The 16,093-nt window shown below is 41.4% G+C and overlaps 2 protein-coding genes across 3 annotated transcripts in view; one reads left to right on the top strand and one right to left on the bottom strand.

The window, feature by feature from the left end:
• Window positions 1–1,129: 1,129 nt before the first annotated feature.
• Window positions 1,130–13,210, bottom strand: MFAP1 (microfibril associated protein 1; the record flags this gene model as incomplete). The annotated part of the gene is made up of 9 exons (XM_079700545.1): window positions 1,130–1,843; window positions 1,939–2,028; window positions 4,812–4,971; window positions 6,635–6,795; window positions 6,898–7,006; window positions 7,529–7,716; window positions 8,233–8,362; window positions 9,511–9,730; window positions 13,132–13,210. 9 exons carry the CDS (start codon window positions 13,208–13,210, stop codon window positions 1,661–1,663), a joined length of 1,320 nt encoding a protein of 439 aa, XP_079556671.1. The 3' UTR covers window positions 1,130–1,660.
• A 2,106-nt stretch (window positions 13,211–15,316) lies between these two features.
• Window positions 15,317–16,093, top strand: part of WDR76 (WD repeat domain 76) — a gene marked incomplete at its 5' end in the record, with an annotated part of 70,737 nt that continues 69,960 nt past the window's right edge. The window contains one exon of one of the 2 annotated variants that reach the window (XM_079700526.1): window positions 15,317–15,373. In XM_079700526.1, coding sequence (XP_079556652.1) covers window positions 15,317–15,373 — 57 coding nt within the window. Of the gene's footprint in view, window positions 15,380–16,093 lie in introns of both variants that reach the window. The other variant, XM_079700525.1, reaches the window with a different exon arrangement.

The following is a 16,093-nucleotide window of genomic DNA, read 5'->3' as shown; positions in this document are numbered from 1 at the left end:
ACTTTAAAAGTTGATCAAATTTTTGATCACCAACTCACCCTTGCTGAGCTTGTTTCCTCAACTATAAAATGATACATAGATCTGATAGGTTGTTGTAAGAATTCATGAGCAGGTGAATGTAGCTCTCTCATTTTGGCTCTAGGATAATTCTTAGATTGTATCTCCTTCTGGCACATACAAGTGACATATTCATCTCTGTTTATTACCTCACAGTAATTATTTGCACTCGTATTTTTATTCTAGGACATTTAAGGATTTATGAGTGATTCTTCTAGTGGGGCATTTAAAGATTGTGAAAAGACCTTGCCCATCTCATTTTTTAAAATGAGATATTTTTGGCTGAGTTGGGTCTTCATTGCTGTGCGCGGGCTTTCTCTATTTGTGGCGAGCGGGGGCTACTCTTGGTTGCAATGCACAGGGTTCTCATTGCAGGGGCTTCTCTTGTAGAGCACGGGCTCTACGTGCATGGGCTTCAGTAGTTGCAGCACGTGGGCTCAGTAGCTGTGGCTCACGGGCTCTAGAGCGCAGGCTCAGTAGTTGTGGCACACGGGCTTAGTTGCTCCGCAGCATGTGGGATCTTCCTGGACCAGGGCCTGAATCCGTGCCCCCTGCATTGGCAGGCGGATTCTTAACCACTGTGCCACCAGGGAAGTCCCGCCCTTCTCGTTTTTTAATACAATTTAGAGATAGTCTTCCCACTGGTTAAATGTCTTTCTTATAACCCCTGGGACTCCTAATGCTCTGCCACATGCACGGTGGTCATGTGGTAAATATTAAATGGAAAAATTAACTGCCAGTGACGTCTAGCACGTTGTCGCTACATTGCAACTCAGCACTGTGCCCTTGATATATGAGCTGGGCAAGAAGATACTAGTATGCTAGCTACGTGGATTCCTCATTTCATGTGTCCTGTTTTGTTCTATATACAGCTACAGTTTAGACAGCAAGGACAACCACATATGCATTTGCTCATGGAATAACTCTAGGTGCCACTTAAATACAGCCTGTCTAGCATCTGTGCTGGTTTCTGAGATCAAAGGGGATGATTAAAATGTGAAACATCATTTGCCTGACAATTCCCTGCTGTCTTTTATTTTAGTTAATAGGTAGGTACTTGTCAGCCTGCACATTTTATTTCTGGTATGCTAAAAAACCTCTTGGTGTATGATTCTTTTATTTCCTGACACACACACACACACATAAATGGATCAAAAAGTAATGTTCATCTAGAAAAATTTACCCCAAAAATGCAAAACAGGTTTCAATGAGCTTAGATTTCCTGTATGGTAGAAGTAATGCATTGTCCGCTTACATGCCCATCCATTTTTCTAACCCAAGCTAAGGGCTGGAAAAAGAAACCTGCAACAGTCCCAAGTGAATATGGGAAGCCAGAGCAGTAATGAAGTTGAAGATTTCTCAGAAATAATCCTAAGTGGGGAGGCTCTAATCCTACCTGGACAGTGCTTTTCTGCAGGTTTCTCAGCATGAGTCCAAACCTCACAAAGCACCTCAAAGACTAGGTTTGCCCAGTGTCACAAGTATGGCAGTAGGCTCAGCAGGCTGGATACAGGGGCCATGTAAATAGTAGTAAAAACAATCAAGGACCAGATGCTGAGATTTCCCCTTGTGTCCCACAGTTGGAAGAATAAGTAGTTGAACTCTAAGTAGTTTTCCGCTTCTTGGCAGATGGCCGCTCAAATACATCTCGTACCCCAGCTGCCTTTTGTTTAAAGAACTTTGTGTTCTGAGCACTCTCTTGGCCCCATGCTGAGTCAAAGGAGGTGGTGTCTTGATCCACGAGGTGGGTGTACTTGGTACGACCAGAGCGTCCAAAGTTCTTGACCTGTTAGGATAGATGATCAGTTATACCACCAGACATATCATGTCACAGCCCTCAATACGTTACTTTCTCTCTCATGTCATTAAGGTACCCCATACCTGCATGACTTTGGGAAGAATGGTTTTGTTGAAATGATCCTCCAGGGTAGGTGCGCTGAAATCTCTCTTGTATACTTCTTCATCCTCATCCTGTAGAAAAGAGTCTTTATCAATCTTGTGGTTTTATTTCTCATATATTCAAACTACATTTTTTTTTAGAGATCATTTTTTAAAACCATTTAACTTTTTTATTATTTTAATTAATTATTTTTGGCCGTGCTGTGCTGCATGTGGGATCTTAGTTCCCTGACCAGGGATCGAACCCGTGCCCCCTGCAATGGAAGCACAGAGTCGTAACCACTGGACCACCAGGGAAATCCCTCAAACTACAAATTTATTAAATTTTACAACAAGGGATAAAAAGAAAGCAGAGGGTATTGAACCTATTGAACCAAGAGCTTACATCTAGTTGAGGAGATGATAATCTTTTTTTCCGTGTGTTGTCTTTTTCCTTCCTAAGTGTAGACATTTCCTGAAGGTTGGCTATATTCTTCTCTGCACTCAACATGTTCATTCACTCACATGATTTCAACTTCATACAGGCCTCTCAAATCTCCAATCCTGATTCTTCTACTGCCCAATACACATCTTAGCTTGGGTATTCTGGGATTTCAAACTCACATCTAAAGTGAAAACTGTATCCCTAACCTTTCCAAATCAGCCTCTTCCTGACTTAACTTCTGTTAATAGGACCAACATTCTCTCAATTACCTAGATTCTCATTACCTGGGTTATTATAGTTTTTCCCTGCAATCAATCTTACACATTTCATGGGATTAATGTTTCTAGAACACAACTCTCATTATACCTCTGTTCTGCTCAAAAACTTTCAATGGTTCTCTACTTTATTAAATAAGCACAGTTCCTCTGTGTACTAGTCAAGGCCAAATGCTATGTAGCCTTAATCTACTCCTTGCCTTTACAGATGATACTTTTTGCCTCCATTTCTTGTTCCTTTACATGGAATGTTTTCCTACCCCCCTGAATGTCAGGAAGTCTATACATCTTAATTTTTTTTTTTTAAAAAGATTTATTTATTTATTTGGCCGCACTGGGTCTTAGTTGCGGCACATGGGATCTTCCTTGCAGCACGTGGGATCCTTAGTTGCGGCATGCAGGATCTTTTTTTTCTTTTAGTTGCAGCATGCGGGATCTAGTTCCCTGACCAGGGGTCAAACCTGAGCCCCCTGCATTGGGAGCGTGGAGCCTTAGCCACTGGACCACCAGGGAAGTTCCAGGAAGTCTATATATCTTAAATGTCACCTCCTTGATGTTACCCTTTTCAATCTTCTACCAAATATAACACCTCTCTCTTCGCAAGTCCCTTAGTACTTTCACTGTTCCTTATGTTACAGTAGATATTTGCCTTAGCTCTATTATTAGATTGTAAGCCTTCTGAGGGCAAGGATTATATAACCTGTAGCTGTGCTTAACAGTAGTACCCTTCATACAGTAAATGCTCAAAAGGTTTACTTAATGAACTGTATAAAATAACTATAGAGAATAGTTTCAAATCAACATATAAGTAAGACTATAATGTTATGATACAGATCATAAACATATGTGCTGAAAAAATTAAAATAGTACCATTTTGGTTAAGGACAGTTTCATGGAAGAGCTGAGTCCTTTAACCAAACATACTTTTGGAGTAATCTTTTCCCTTCAGCTATAGAAAGGCCAATTTAAAGGTAGGACAATTAAACAGTTTTCATGAAACCAACTTTTCTCCTTGTTAGAGTCTGAGAGTCCCTCATTTAATCTCAGAAGCCATTACAACTTCACTCTCCTTGTCCAGATGAGAAGAGTTGATATTTGAGTATGTGCACCAAAAGACTCTCACATAAACCTTTCCTTATGTATCACAGTCAGCAATGCAGTGCTTCCTCAAGGAGCTTATTAAAGCTGCTGAAATGCTTAAGCAATGATATTTTATGACGTTGAAGCAGTATAAGAAGTAATTCATAATCTCCACTGACTCCTATCTTGAAAACTACATGGGCTGGAAAACTACATAATAAGCAAACATTTCCTGCTGAGCAGATAGACTGAAACTGATTATGGAGGGAGAGGAGTAAGGAATCCTCCAGTGAAGTTTTAAAATTTTTCTACAGTGAAAGGCAGGAATTAGCTGCAGTAGGGATATTTAAGGTTTTCTATACAGCATTTGAAAAAGCTAGTTTTTGATAAAAACTTCTTTAACATCAGAAAATAGTTTGACAAACCACATGCTATTAGAGTAATAAATGTAACCAATTCTCCCATTCCCTTTCCTGCTCTCTATTAAGGAATTATCACTAGTGCTAACCCAAATAATTTGGAAGAAGTCTTTTTCACTTTATACAGGGTTAACAGACTGATATTTTGACTTTGGTTTTTATATGAAGAACAAAGATGATGGCATTACACATAATGGTTAGATAATTAACAATTTTTTTGGTTAGACTTAGTCACTTTCTGTCACTCAGAATGAAGTAAATTAAACTTATGCCACCCAAACATGAGTTAATGTAAAGCTCTTTGCAGAGCCTGGTTTTCTCATAACCAAAATTTCTCACTCAGCTATGGATAATGATATCTAAGTGATTTGGGGAACCCAAACAGTCTAGTATCTATACAGATCACTCTCTATTTCAGTTCCTCTATTCTTCTATTACATCATTTCCTCCTTCTGAGAGCTGGGGCCAAAAGAGAACAGTTGCTGCTACATCTAAAATCCTGTTGCCAATGCTTTCCTCTATTTGGATTTATATTCTTCAGAGGCAAAAAGCAAATGAGAAAGTTGACCACTGGCAAGTGGAAGTAACATCCCAGGACCAGGGAAATGGGGAGTTATTCCTACTGCCCCATTTTCCCATTCTCTTTTCACTTCTTACCATGAAGAAGGCACCCCGGTGATAATACTTCTGTAAGAACTTATATTTGCCCTTAACAGCTTTGTTGGTAATGACTTTGCCATTTGCCCGAAGCTCAGCTCGCCTCTCTTCCTCAGTCAGGTTTCGCATGCGTTCAATTTCTGCTTTCTCCTTTTCAAGCCTGTCCAGAGAACAAAACTATTTATTAGTATCATTTTAGCTTCAGAAAGACCCAGTTATCTGAATATGACACAGTCCCACCTCCTTTCAACCATCATTCACCTTCATCAATTCTAATTATTACCTGTTAGGAATCAAGATCGGGAGCTCAATAAATAAGAGGGTGACATAGTCTTCATTATGCTCGCAAGACCAGGTTTTGCAAACTTCTGAAAGTTGATTCTAGCCTTTCTGCGGTTTAGACATACTACCACTGCTTGATTTTATAACATTACTAATTTCCCTTCCCTAAAAAGCCTTCTTAGTTAAAAAAAAAATCAGAATTTAAAATGACTCTGGGGGCTTCCCTGGTGGCGCAGTGGTTAAGAATCTGCCTGCCAATGCAGGGGACACGGGCTCAAGCCCTGGTCCAGGAAGGTACCACATGCCACGGAGCAGCTAAGCTTGTGTGCCACAACTACTGAGCCTGCGCTCTAGAGCCCGTGTGCCACAACTACTGAAGCCCGGGTGCCTAGAGCCCGTGCTCTGCAACAAGAGAAGCCACCGCAATGAGAAGCCCATGCACCGCAACAAAGAGAAGCCCCCGCTCGCCACAACTAGAGAAAGCTCACGTGCAGCAACGAAAACCCAACACAGCCAAAAATAAATAAATAAATAAATAAATTTATATATTAAAAAAGCAAATAACTCTGTATAAGAGTTTACTGGTATTTCTTTAGTAATGTACTTATTTGTCACAAACCAAGGATCACCCTCATTAATTAAACTGTGTGACTTTAACCCTTTTTTTGGGGTGGAGAGTCATAGATCCCTTTTCTTCAAAAAATGCAAATAAACACATAATTTTTCATACAATGTTAAAGGGTACATGGACTCCTTGAAGCCCAGGATAAAAACCTTAGAAACTGCAGGCTGAGGACAGAGTCTTCTACTGAGGATTATAATCTGGGATTACCCTCTCTCATTCCTAGTAATTTTTAGGAATGGGTGATGCAGCTCAGAAATGATTCTGCTCTAACACAGTGATTGTGGTAGATTATTTAAATGCCACAAATTCTTCCCCTCACAGTATGCATGTCCCTTTGCAGAAATGACATGTGAGCTTCAAAAGACCTTGCCAGCTTCCACCTTTGCCCTCTTAGAATGCTGCCCTGAGACCATTATGTAAGGAAACTAGTCTAGCCTACTGAAGAAGAAGTGAGGCATCGTTAACTGACAGCACCAACTACCAGACACATGAGTGAAGCCCAGTCAATCTTCCAGCTGGACACAACTGCATAAGAGAACCCAGGTGAAATCAGCAGAGGAACTGCATAGCCAACCTCCAAAATTATGAGAAATAATTGTTTCAAGTCACTGACTTTTGGGTTGGGTTGTTATGCAACAAAAGATAACTGATTACAGTGAGTAACTTGTGTCTACTAGGAAACTACTAAAGGGAGTATCAGCTGGCACTCTATCGTGGAGAAACACGGACATAATGCATTTCTTTTCCCTGATTTTATTGTAAAAGCCACATTCCAATGTATGGGGAACCCAGCCAGTTGCAGGAACCCTAAAGGAAGCTAGAATGGAACTCATAGTAGGTGTGGAGCCTCAGAGCTACCCTACTAGGAACCTGTCCCACCAGTGGTATTAAACTCTAGGCCCATCCGATTACTCACGCTTCTCGATCTTCTCTGTCCCTCTTGATTCTCTTTAGCTCCCGAACTTTCCATGCCTCATATTCCTCCTCATCATTTTCATCGTCAGTATTGAGTGCATCCAGTGCAGCCAGGGACCGCTTGTTCTCCTCCAGCTCTTTCTTGGTCTCCTCTTCTACAATCTGGATAGGGAGAACAGTTCAACTGTTGGACTTCCTTATTCTCCTCAGACAGACCTAGGCACACAACTCCTTGCACTCAATCCTCATAGCTACCCCCAGTACCTTGAGTGTGTACTTGCGCCTCTCCTCAGCCATGCGTTTGGCCTCCTGCTCCAGCTCCTTCTGTTTCAATGCTTCAGCCTCACGTTCCTGAACCGTTACCCGGTCCTTCCTGCAGCACAGAGGTCCTGTTAATTACCCAAAGCCCTTAGAGTGGAGGTCTTTGTTCCCCTAAATTAAGTCCCATCCAAACCAGACAAAGCCCAACAATCTCTGGCTCTATTATTTGCAAAGAGCCAAAAATGGGAGTCATTCCCCATTTTCAGAGCATCAAAATTCCATTCATCTTTGAGAACTGCCTGAATAGCAAGAAATCTGCTGGACTGTAGGATTTCTAGCCATTAGAAAAGGAATAGGAATTTGCTCTTCAAGCTTGATTTTGTGTTTAAAAGAATATAAGACCTTGGCAGGTATGTTTTCTTTAAGTGGAAAAGAAGATGTGAAAACAAATTCAGTCTCCCTGCTAACAAGATATTCCTCAGCAAATACCCTGCCGAGTTGGGGCACTGGGCAGAAGACTTTTCCTTGGTGCTTACATTTCAGAAGAGCATGAGAGAGAAAAGAGGCTTCCATCTTCAGACCTGGAAAGCAGTAATTATTTCCAGGATTCAGGCCTGGTTTGTGAGATACTTACTTCCGAATGAAAACTGGCTTAAGGCGAGGCTCCATCTCATCTTCACTGTCTGTGTACTCTTCATACTCAGACTCTGATTCTGACTCCTCCCCAGAACGTCCCTCATCTTCCACCTCCATGACTTCCAGCTCTTCATTTTTTCTCTCCTGCGCTCGTTGACGCATCATGCCACGGCGCCGTTCTATTTCCTGTCAAGTTACATGTCCAAGCCAGTCAGCTAATTGGCCTGTGCTCTGAGATGTCTTTTTATTTTAACCTCATCAAGCTCAACAAATTCTGATATGAGTAAATGCAACTTAGTACCATTCTATTTCTTTTTTTTAAACATCTTTATTACAGTATAATTGTTTTACAATGGTGTGTTAGTTTCTGCTTTATAACAAAGTGAATTAGTTATACATATACATATGTCCCCGTATCTCTTCCCTCTTGCACCTCCCTCCCTCCCACCATCCCTATCCCACCCCTCTAGGTGGTCACAAAGCACCGAGCTGATCTTCCTGTGCTATGCGGCTGCTTCCCACTAGCCATCTGTTTTATGTTTAGTACCATTCTATTTCAATCCTATCCCCAATAAGCAGGGAACACTGGATCAGACTTCTGCCAAAAGCAGATATCTTGCGCCTTTAAGGCCTCATCAAAGGAGCAGAAGTCCTAACTTTTTCTTGTACCCAGAAAGAACTTCCCACTTTCCGAAATTATACCTCATCATCAATCTCTTCCTCTTCTTCTTCACTGCTATCTTCTCGTTCCATGCGCCAAGCATCTCCTTCCACTTCGGAGTCACTTTCTCCAACCACTTCAGGTTCCACTATTTTCCGATGTCGAGCCAATCTGAAAGACAGCATCCAAGTGTAACACCAACCTCACAAAAACGAAGGGGCATCAACCACCTTTCCTTAGTCACAGAGCACCTGGACATTATGTTTGCTTTTATTAGTACTGAAGTCTTGAGATGAGGAAACCGAGGGGCAGATTAAAGAAACTAACTCAAAGTGTTAGAACAAATAGTCATGTTGGACCCAAAACATAACATGTATGCTGAGGCACCCTGGGGCACTGCAACAAACGTAGACGGGTGCACTGGGATATATTTTAAAGCTCAAGGTAGTTCACAATTTCAACAGTAGATCACACTATGTTTCCTTTCAATGATATATCTTAGTAAAACTGGGATTTTTGGGCTGCTGTGATAAAAAGTAAGTACTGCATGAAGTCAATATGCAACAGGAAATGAGTGACAGGGCCAATGTGACTCTAAGGTTTGAGAAGTTGTCAGTGCCCAAGAGAGACGCAAACCCCAGTAGTAAGTAACTGTGGTTATGTAAAAATGAAATAAAAATGTTTTTTCTCTTATACATATTATATTTTTCAAGTGGCTAAGTTGCTAGGACATAAATATTTATTAAATCATTTGGATCTAACTACTTAATAAAATAAACAGAATTGTTTGGGCCCAGGGCTCTGTGAAAAAACTCCTGAGACAATATGAACTATGAAAATTTGGGGCCTCTGGCCTCCTCTGTAAGGTAATGTCTCTAGTCAATACACAATACACAAAACCCCTTATTGGGAGGCTCCCTTTTCGACATCAGTCCTTCTTTCCTACTTCATCAGTGTCATTTCTCCTCACTGGCTTTTAGAATAAATGCATGGATAAAATCAAATTTCTGAAGTTATATAAAACATCTTTGTGCTAAAAAGACTCCTCAACAAACCAACCAACAGTCGGTGTTTTCCATCACCTTAGTGAGTTATTTTCCTAACCCCACTGTGCCTGTTTGCTCACTTGTAAAAATGGGGATAACAGTACCTACCTCATAAGGTTATTATGTGGATTACAAGAATTAGTAAATGTAATATACCTGGAACAGTGCCTGGCACATAGTAAGTCCTATTCAAGTATTAGCTATTACTGCTGTTGTCCCTATTAATTAACCTGTAGGGGTTCAGGTCCAGGGAAACATAACCCTAGTCATTACCTCTCCTCCACATCTTCACTAATACGGTTCTGCAAACGCCGTAGCCGAGGGTCGCTAGATGAATCCTCCTCCTGTTCCTCAGGCTCTGCTTCTTGTTCTTTGGCTTTCTTAATGAACTGAAACTCTTCATCCTCCTCATCTGAGGACTCCATAGGGGCATAGTCTGGCCTCTTTCCCGACACATAACGTTTTACCTTCACTTTTTCCATCGAAATCTCACCTGGGTGAGAAAGATAACATGTTTCAGTAGCCTTTTTCCCAATGTCCTTCAACCCTTGGCCTTTCCAGGTAGAGCCCTGTATTCCTGTCAAACCAGAGTCCAAGCAGGAGAAGAAGAGAGCCATTACCCAACCATCTATTCATCTAATGCTGTTTTCCTACAAAGGCCAAGTCATGCGAAGGCATTCTTGTGAACACCAACACTAATGATAATGAGGCTTAGCTTGAGTACAATGAAGTGGAGGAAGGCGGGCAGTGAAACAATAGAAAAAGTCCCCCCAAATAGGGAGACTACCTCCAACACAAATTCATGCTATTCCACCTCAACTATGTGCTCAAGCGAATTATTTGTAATAGTGCCCAGCACACAGTAAGGATGACTTAAGTGGGAATATAAAATTAAAATACTGCTCATTCTTTTAGTTCGAGACTTTTCCGCGGCCGCCTTTATAAATTACCATATAACGCAATTTTCTAATCTTTATTTCTACCTTCTTTTCTTTTAGCTTATGTTCTATCAAACCTGCAAGAGTAGATTATCTGTCTTTTACAAATACCAACAATTCCAGTGAACAGAAAATAAGTGAAAACTAACCAACATATTTTATAAGATGAATATAACCCTGATAACCAAACTGTACAATTCAAGGGAAAATTTTAGGTGGATTTCACTTATGAACATATACAAAAATACTATATAACATAATAGCAAATGTATTCAGGCAATGTAAAAACTAACCAAAAAACCCCTGTAAGCTATAGTGACATAACAGGATTTAGCCCAGGACTACAAGCATGGCTTAACCTTAGAAAATTAACAGGGGAAAAAGTAATGTACTATTTAAAGTTTATATATTTATGGGACTTCCCTGGTGGTCCAGTGGTAAAGAATCCACCTTCCAATGCAGGGGACGCGGGTTCGATCCCTGATTGGGGAACTAAGATCCCACATGCCACAGGGCAACTAAGCCCGCGCACCACAACTACTGAGCTCGCGTGCCTCAACGAGAGAGCCCACGTGTCGCAACTGAGACCCAATGCAGCCAAAAAAAAAAAAAAAAAAAAAAAATTAAAAAAAGAGAAATCACAACAAATTAAAAACTAAAAAAATAAAGTTTATACATTTAAAGTGACATAATCTAACAACAGATACAGCAAACATTATATTTAATGATAAAACATTAGAAGCATTCCTTTAAAAAAACAGTGGGCATCATTAGGTTTTCCCTATCATATCTTCTAATCAACATTATATTACAGTTTTAATTAGCGCAATAAGAAAAGAAAAGGAGATAAAAGGTAAGAATTGAGAAGAAACTGCCACAATTTACAGATTATATGATTACTTATGTAGAAAATTCAGTTTAAAAATACTACTTACAATAGCGACTAATCTGTAAGATACTAAGGAATAAATCAACAAATGACGTAGGCCTTTAGGAGGAAAAATATATAATTGTATTTAAAGATATAAAAGATCAAAGTAAATGGAGAAATATATCATGTTCAAGGATGAGAAGTCGGCAACTGTGCCCGAGTTGATCGATAAATGTGTGATCTATAATTTTAATGCAATTTCATTAAAAGCTGTTCCCAGGCTGATTTTAAAATCATATGGAAGAACAGGAGGTCAAAAAGAGCCAAGACAATTCTGAAGAACAAGGTGAGGTAAAAGACTTTAACAGACACCTCAGCAAAGAAGATATAAAGATGGCAAATAAGCACGTGAAAAGATGTTCCACATTATATGTCGTCAGGGAAATACAAATTAAAAAAACAATGAGATACCACTACACACATATTAGGCTGGCTAAGATCCAGAGTTCTGACAATACCAAATGCTGGTGAGAATGTGGAGCAACAGGAACTCTAATTCACTGCTGGTGGGAATGCAAGATGGCACAACCACTGTAGCAGATAGTTTGATGGTTTCTTACAAAACTAAGCATACTCTTACCATATGATTCAGCAATCGTACTCCTTGGTATTTACCCAAAGGAGATGAAAACTTATGTCCACACAAAAACCTGCACACGGATATTTACTGCAGCTTTGTTCATAACTGCAAAAACTTGTAAGCAACCAAGATGTCCTTTACCAGATGAATGGGTAAATAGACCGTGGTACATCCAGATGATGGAATGTTACTCAGCAATTAAAAAAAAAGAGCTATCAAGCCATGAAAAGATACGAAGGAACCTTAAATGCATAGTAAAAATACTGTGTGATACCATAATGATGGATAAATGTCCCTACACATTTGTCTAAATCTACAGAATGTACAACACCAGAGTGAACCTTAATGTAAACTATCGACTTTGGGTGATAATGATGTGTCAATGTAGGTTCACCCTACCCTAGAGAAATTCTTATACAAGTGCACTAAAGAGACATGTTTAAGCACTGTTTGTAACAGGAGAAAAAGTAACAAAACAACACTGTCCCTCAGCAGGGAGCAAACTGTGGTTTAATTATATAATGCAACTCATAAACAGTTAAAATGAATGCATAAGATCTTCATGTATTCAAAGAATACTTCTCAAAAAACATGTTGAGTCTTAAAAAAAAAAGGCAGGTTGCACAAGGATAGGTACTGTATATTTTTTTAAAAAAGAATTGACATTATTTTTCAAATACTTTACTGAAAAAACTCTATAACTTTCAGTCTGACTTCCCAAACAGGTACAGTTTTCCTTCATCCATCTGCACCCATCCTTTAAAGATCAAGTTAAATACCCTAATCTGAAGAGATTATTCCTTCTCTGCCTTCCCTAAGCACTTCGTTTGTATCACCTATGTGACAGTTATTATAGGTGCAAAAGACTGTACACCTGCTTAGAATGTGCCTCTTTTCGCATGCCTCACATCTAGTAGACTATGAGTTCCTTACACCACTGTCTTACACCATTTTGTATTCAATTTAACAAATACAGGCACTGCGTTGGTTGAAGGGATAAAAAGTTTAATAAGACAGAGTTCCTACCTCAAGGAGGTTATGAGCTTATGATGTAGTAGAGGGAAATGGACATGTAATTAACAACGATAAGAGTTATAAAAACATCATAAACAGACTATGGATAACAAAAGAGGGATTGTATCCCACACAACCCCTTGCAAACAGCGGCATTCACTATATTTATTAGTCTAACTTATTGGTGGAGGCCAAGGCAACAGGGTGCTTGCTGTAGGAGAGAGCACACAGGCTCTAGTAACAGGATGAGACGGAAGTAGCTTTTTTTTCCCCTAAGCAACGCGACTGGATGCGAGTTTGATAGGGAAAGTCGAAGAAATAGGGGGCAAGGTCGTAAGGGTCGCTGGGGTTGAGGTGGTGGGCCCGGGGTAGGTTTGGAATATGCTGGGGAAAGAGGTAAGATCCGACTGGAAAGCCGCTCAGCACAGTACCTTTCTCATTGCGAACCGGGACGGCCCCAGCCGTAGACTGAATGGGCGGCTGTTTCATGAGTGAGCTTGGGACCGACATGTTGACGGCAGCGGCAGTGACTCCCAAAACTTGACTGATTCCAAACTGAACAGAACAGAACAACGTCAACGAACAGAAAAAACCTCTTCCACTAAGGCCACTGTACACCGCTGCGCGACCGATAGAGACACCACTTACGGCTGAGCTAGAAAAACCGGAAATTGCGACCAGAGGATTGTGGGATTGTGGAGGACGTCTGGGCGCCTACGGCTAGAACGTCGAGTCTGTTACTGCGCATGTTCATAGGCTGCCCTGGCCTCCTCAGTCTCGCAGTATTTGGACGCCCTTTCTGGCGGGAAGTTGCTTCCGCTGGGCTTTGCTGTTGAGACCTTGCGGCGAGAAAAGGCTGAATGAAAGGTTTCGCTCGTTAGGGTTGGTTTGAAGCCGAGGAAAATCGGGTAGTGAGGGATAAGAAACTGAGGAGATAGTGAAGGGCGGTTTGTCCAGATTGTTGAAAGCTCAGAATTAGAGTTTAATCGGAATAGAAATCCTGTTAATAGTACCTGATTAGCTCAGTTGATGAGGCTGAGCGGGTTGTGGTGAGGTATTTTTTGGTCACGTGAGGGCAAGTGTCAAGAAAAAAAAAAATCCCCTAAGCGGCTTAGAACAGTGCCTGAAATCCGAACACTCTTAGGCTTTCCAGTTCTTTCCGTTTCTGGAGACTGCCTATTAAAACATATTCCTGGCTGGAATGTTTGTACATAAAAGTCCCTAAGTAATTATTAAGCACCGCGCTTAGCTTTCTCTAAGGAGTATGGAATATTGTTGAAAGGCTTGTTTCCTCCAGGAACTTGAATTTCATTTAGTAAGTCTTCAAGGGCTTATAGAAGAGTAACTGAAATAATCCCAATTTACTAGTTGGGTTGTGTAAAAAACATAGGCTAATTGGTAGTCAGAACACAGTCACTGTAGAAAGGATTTTATAACTGCAGTGGTGGGGACAGAAGGGACAGCCTGAGCAAAGGCTTGAAGTCCAGAAATAACGTGGTATATATCAGACACTATGAAAAGTTTGATTTTATCAGTAATTTTTGAGTCGAGGAGAGTGCAAGTTCCTGAAGGGCTTTAAAGGTGCTCTTAATAGGATTAGTTCTCAAATTATTTCACCTGTATCCTAAAATTGGGCCTCAGCTGGGAGAAGAAATAAAATTGGGCAAGTCTCGATCAAAGAACAGTGGATAACTCAAATAACCAACCAAGGGAGCAGTTTTGAGCTATAAAGAAAAGGACTGTAAAAGAGTAGATAGAAATTTGTTATAAATTTATCAGCTCCAAAACTATGCTATCCAGAGGGAGTAAATTTGATGGGAAGGCAATTGTTTCTGCTCGCGGCAACCCAGAAAATAGGAAAAAAAAAAAAAAAAGGTTTAATATGGCAGTGACTATAAGAAATATAGTGCCCTGAGATCTTATTTATGATGCTTTGTGATACAAAAGTTATTTAAAACTTTTCCCCAGTCTTTGGGCTTTGTAAGGTCATCACTAAATCTTAGTTAACTGGTGGGCGAAATTTAAACCAACTTAGTTCTGGTGGGTGAAGTTTAAACCAGCTTAAGTTATCAGCTCTTGAAAAAAAAAATCAAAATGCTTCTCTTCCTAGGAAGAAAATACGGTGGCCGTTGGGCATAATTTTCTGGTGGTGGGATTACAAGGAACTAGGGGCTGAGGTAAAGGCTGCATATATATTGATTTCATTTCCTCTCTATTTCATATGGCATTTATTAAGTGCTCCTGAATCTTTTCCAGGCTCACGTTGCTAGGCAAGGTGGTTTTTCCTTAGGAGAGGCGCAGGTGTTTTTCAAAGTGAGAAACTGGCATCAGCAGGATCAAAATCACCGGGATCCAAGGTAAAAATGTCGATTCGGTCCCTTCGCTTCCCTGAGGAATTTGAGTTTGTGGTGAGGCTGGCAACCTTGCCTCTTTAAGAGCCTAATGTAACGCCCCGTGCCCCCTCCCCCTCCCCCTCCCCCCGGCTGGGATCTGAACCCTCCTGCGCCGCCCTGGCCTCCCCCGCCCCGGACCCCTCCCCGCCCCTCCCACCTCCACCCATCCCCGCCTCCCGCCGCAATCTTGGCGGGAAGACGCCAGCTGCCAAGCGGAGGGAGGATGTCTGGGTCGCGCGCGGAGGTCGAGGAGAAGGTGGGCTCCAGACAGCGACTCCAGGTGAATGGGAGAAAAGGCTTGTCCCTTTCGGGTGTGTTCCTGCCTCAGTCTTCGTGAGGGGTGTGCCGGGCATAGGCCGAGGAGGATGGGAGGACTTGGCACCCGGCACCTCCTGACTCTAAAACTTTCCTGCTCCTTGGGGCATCTCTCAGTTTAACGGGTTTTTGGGGGGTGTTGCTTTAAAGATAAGCGGGGATGTCTGTCCTGGTTTTCCTCTGGAAAGTAGACCTTCAGCATTGAGGAAGATGCTTATCAATAACCCCCAAAATAGTGCCTGGCTGGGATCCGGAAGCCTGCATTTGCTTTTGCAGTCGTTATGGTCAGTTTCCCACTCTTGAAACAATTCCAGTTACTCAGTCTCCTCTGTTACAGTTACAAATTGTCGTCATTTTTTTTTTTTTTTTTTTTTGCGCTACGCGGGCCTCTCACTGTTGTGGCCTCTCTCGCTGCGGAGCACAGGCTCCGGACGCGCAGGCTCAGCGGCCATGGCGCACGGGCCCAGCCGCTCCGCGGCATGTGGGATCCTCCCGGGCCGGGCCACGAACCCGTGTCCTCTGCATCGGCAGGTGGACTCCCAACCACTGCGCCACCAGGGAAGCCACTGTCGTCATTTTTATTATTGGTCTGGCCGACTCATGGGTAAGAAATGTGTCCAGTATAATAAATAATTCTATTCAGGTTAATGAATTAGGTATCTAGATTTTGGAGGGAAAAAGGTTT

Source organism: Hyperoodon ampullatus, assembly GCF_949752795.1.
Source record: "Hyperoodon ampullatus genome assembly, chromosome: 3".
NCBI lineage: Eukaryota > Metazoa > Chordata > Mammalia > Artiodactyla > Ziphiidae > Hyperoodon > Hyperoodon ampullatus.
The sequence above is the reverse complement of the archived record's forward strand: the minus strand, read 5'-3'. Positions and strand labels throughout refer to the sequence as shown.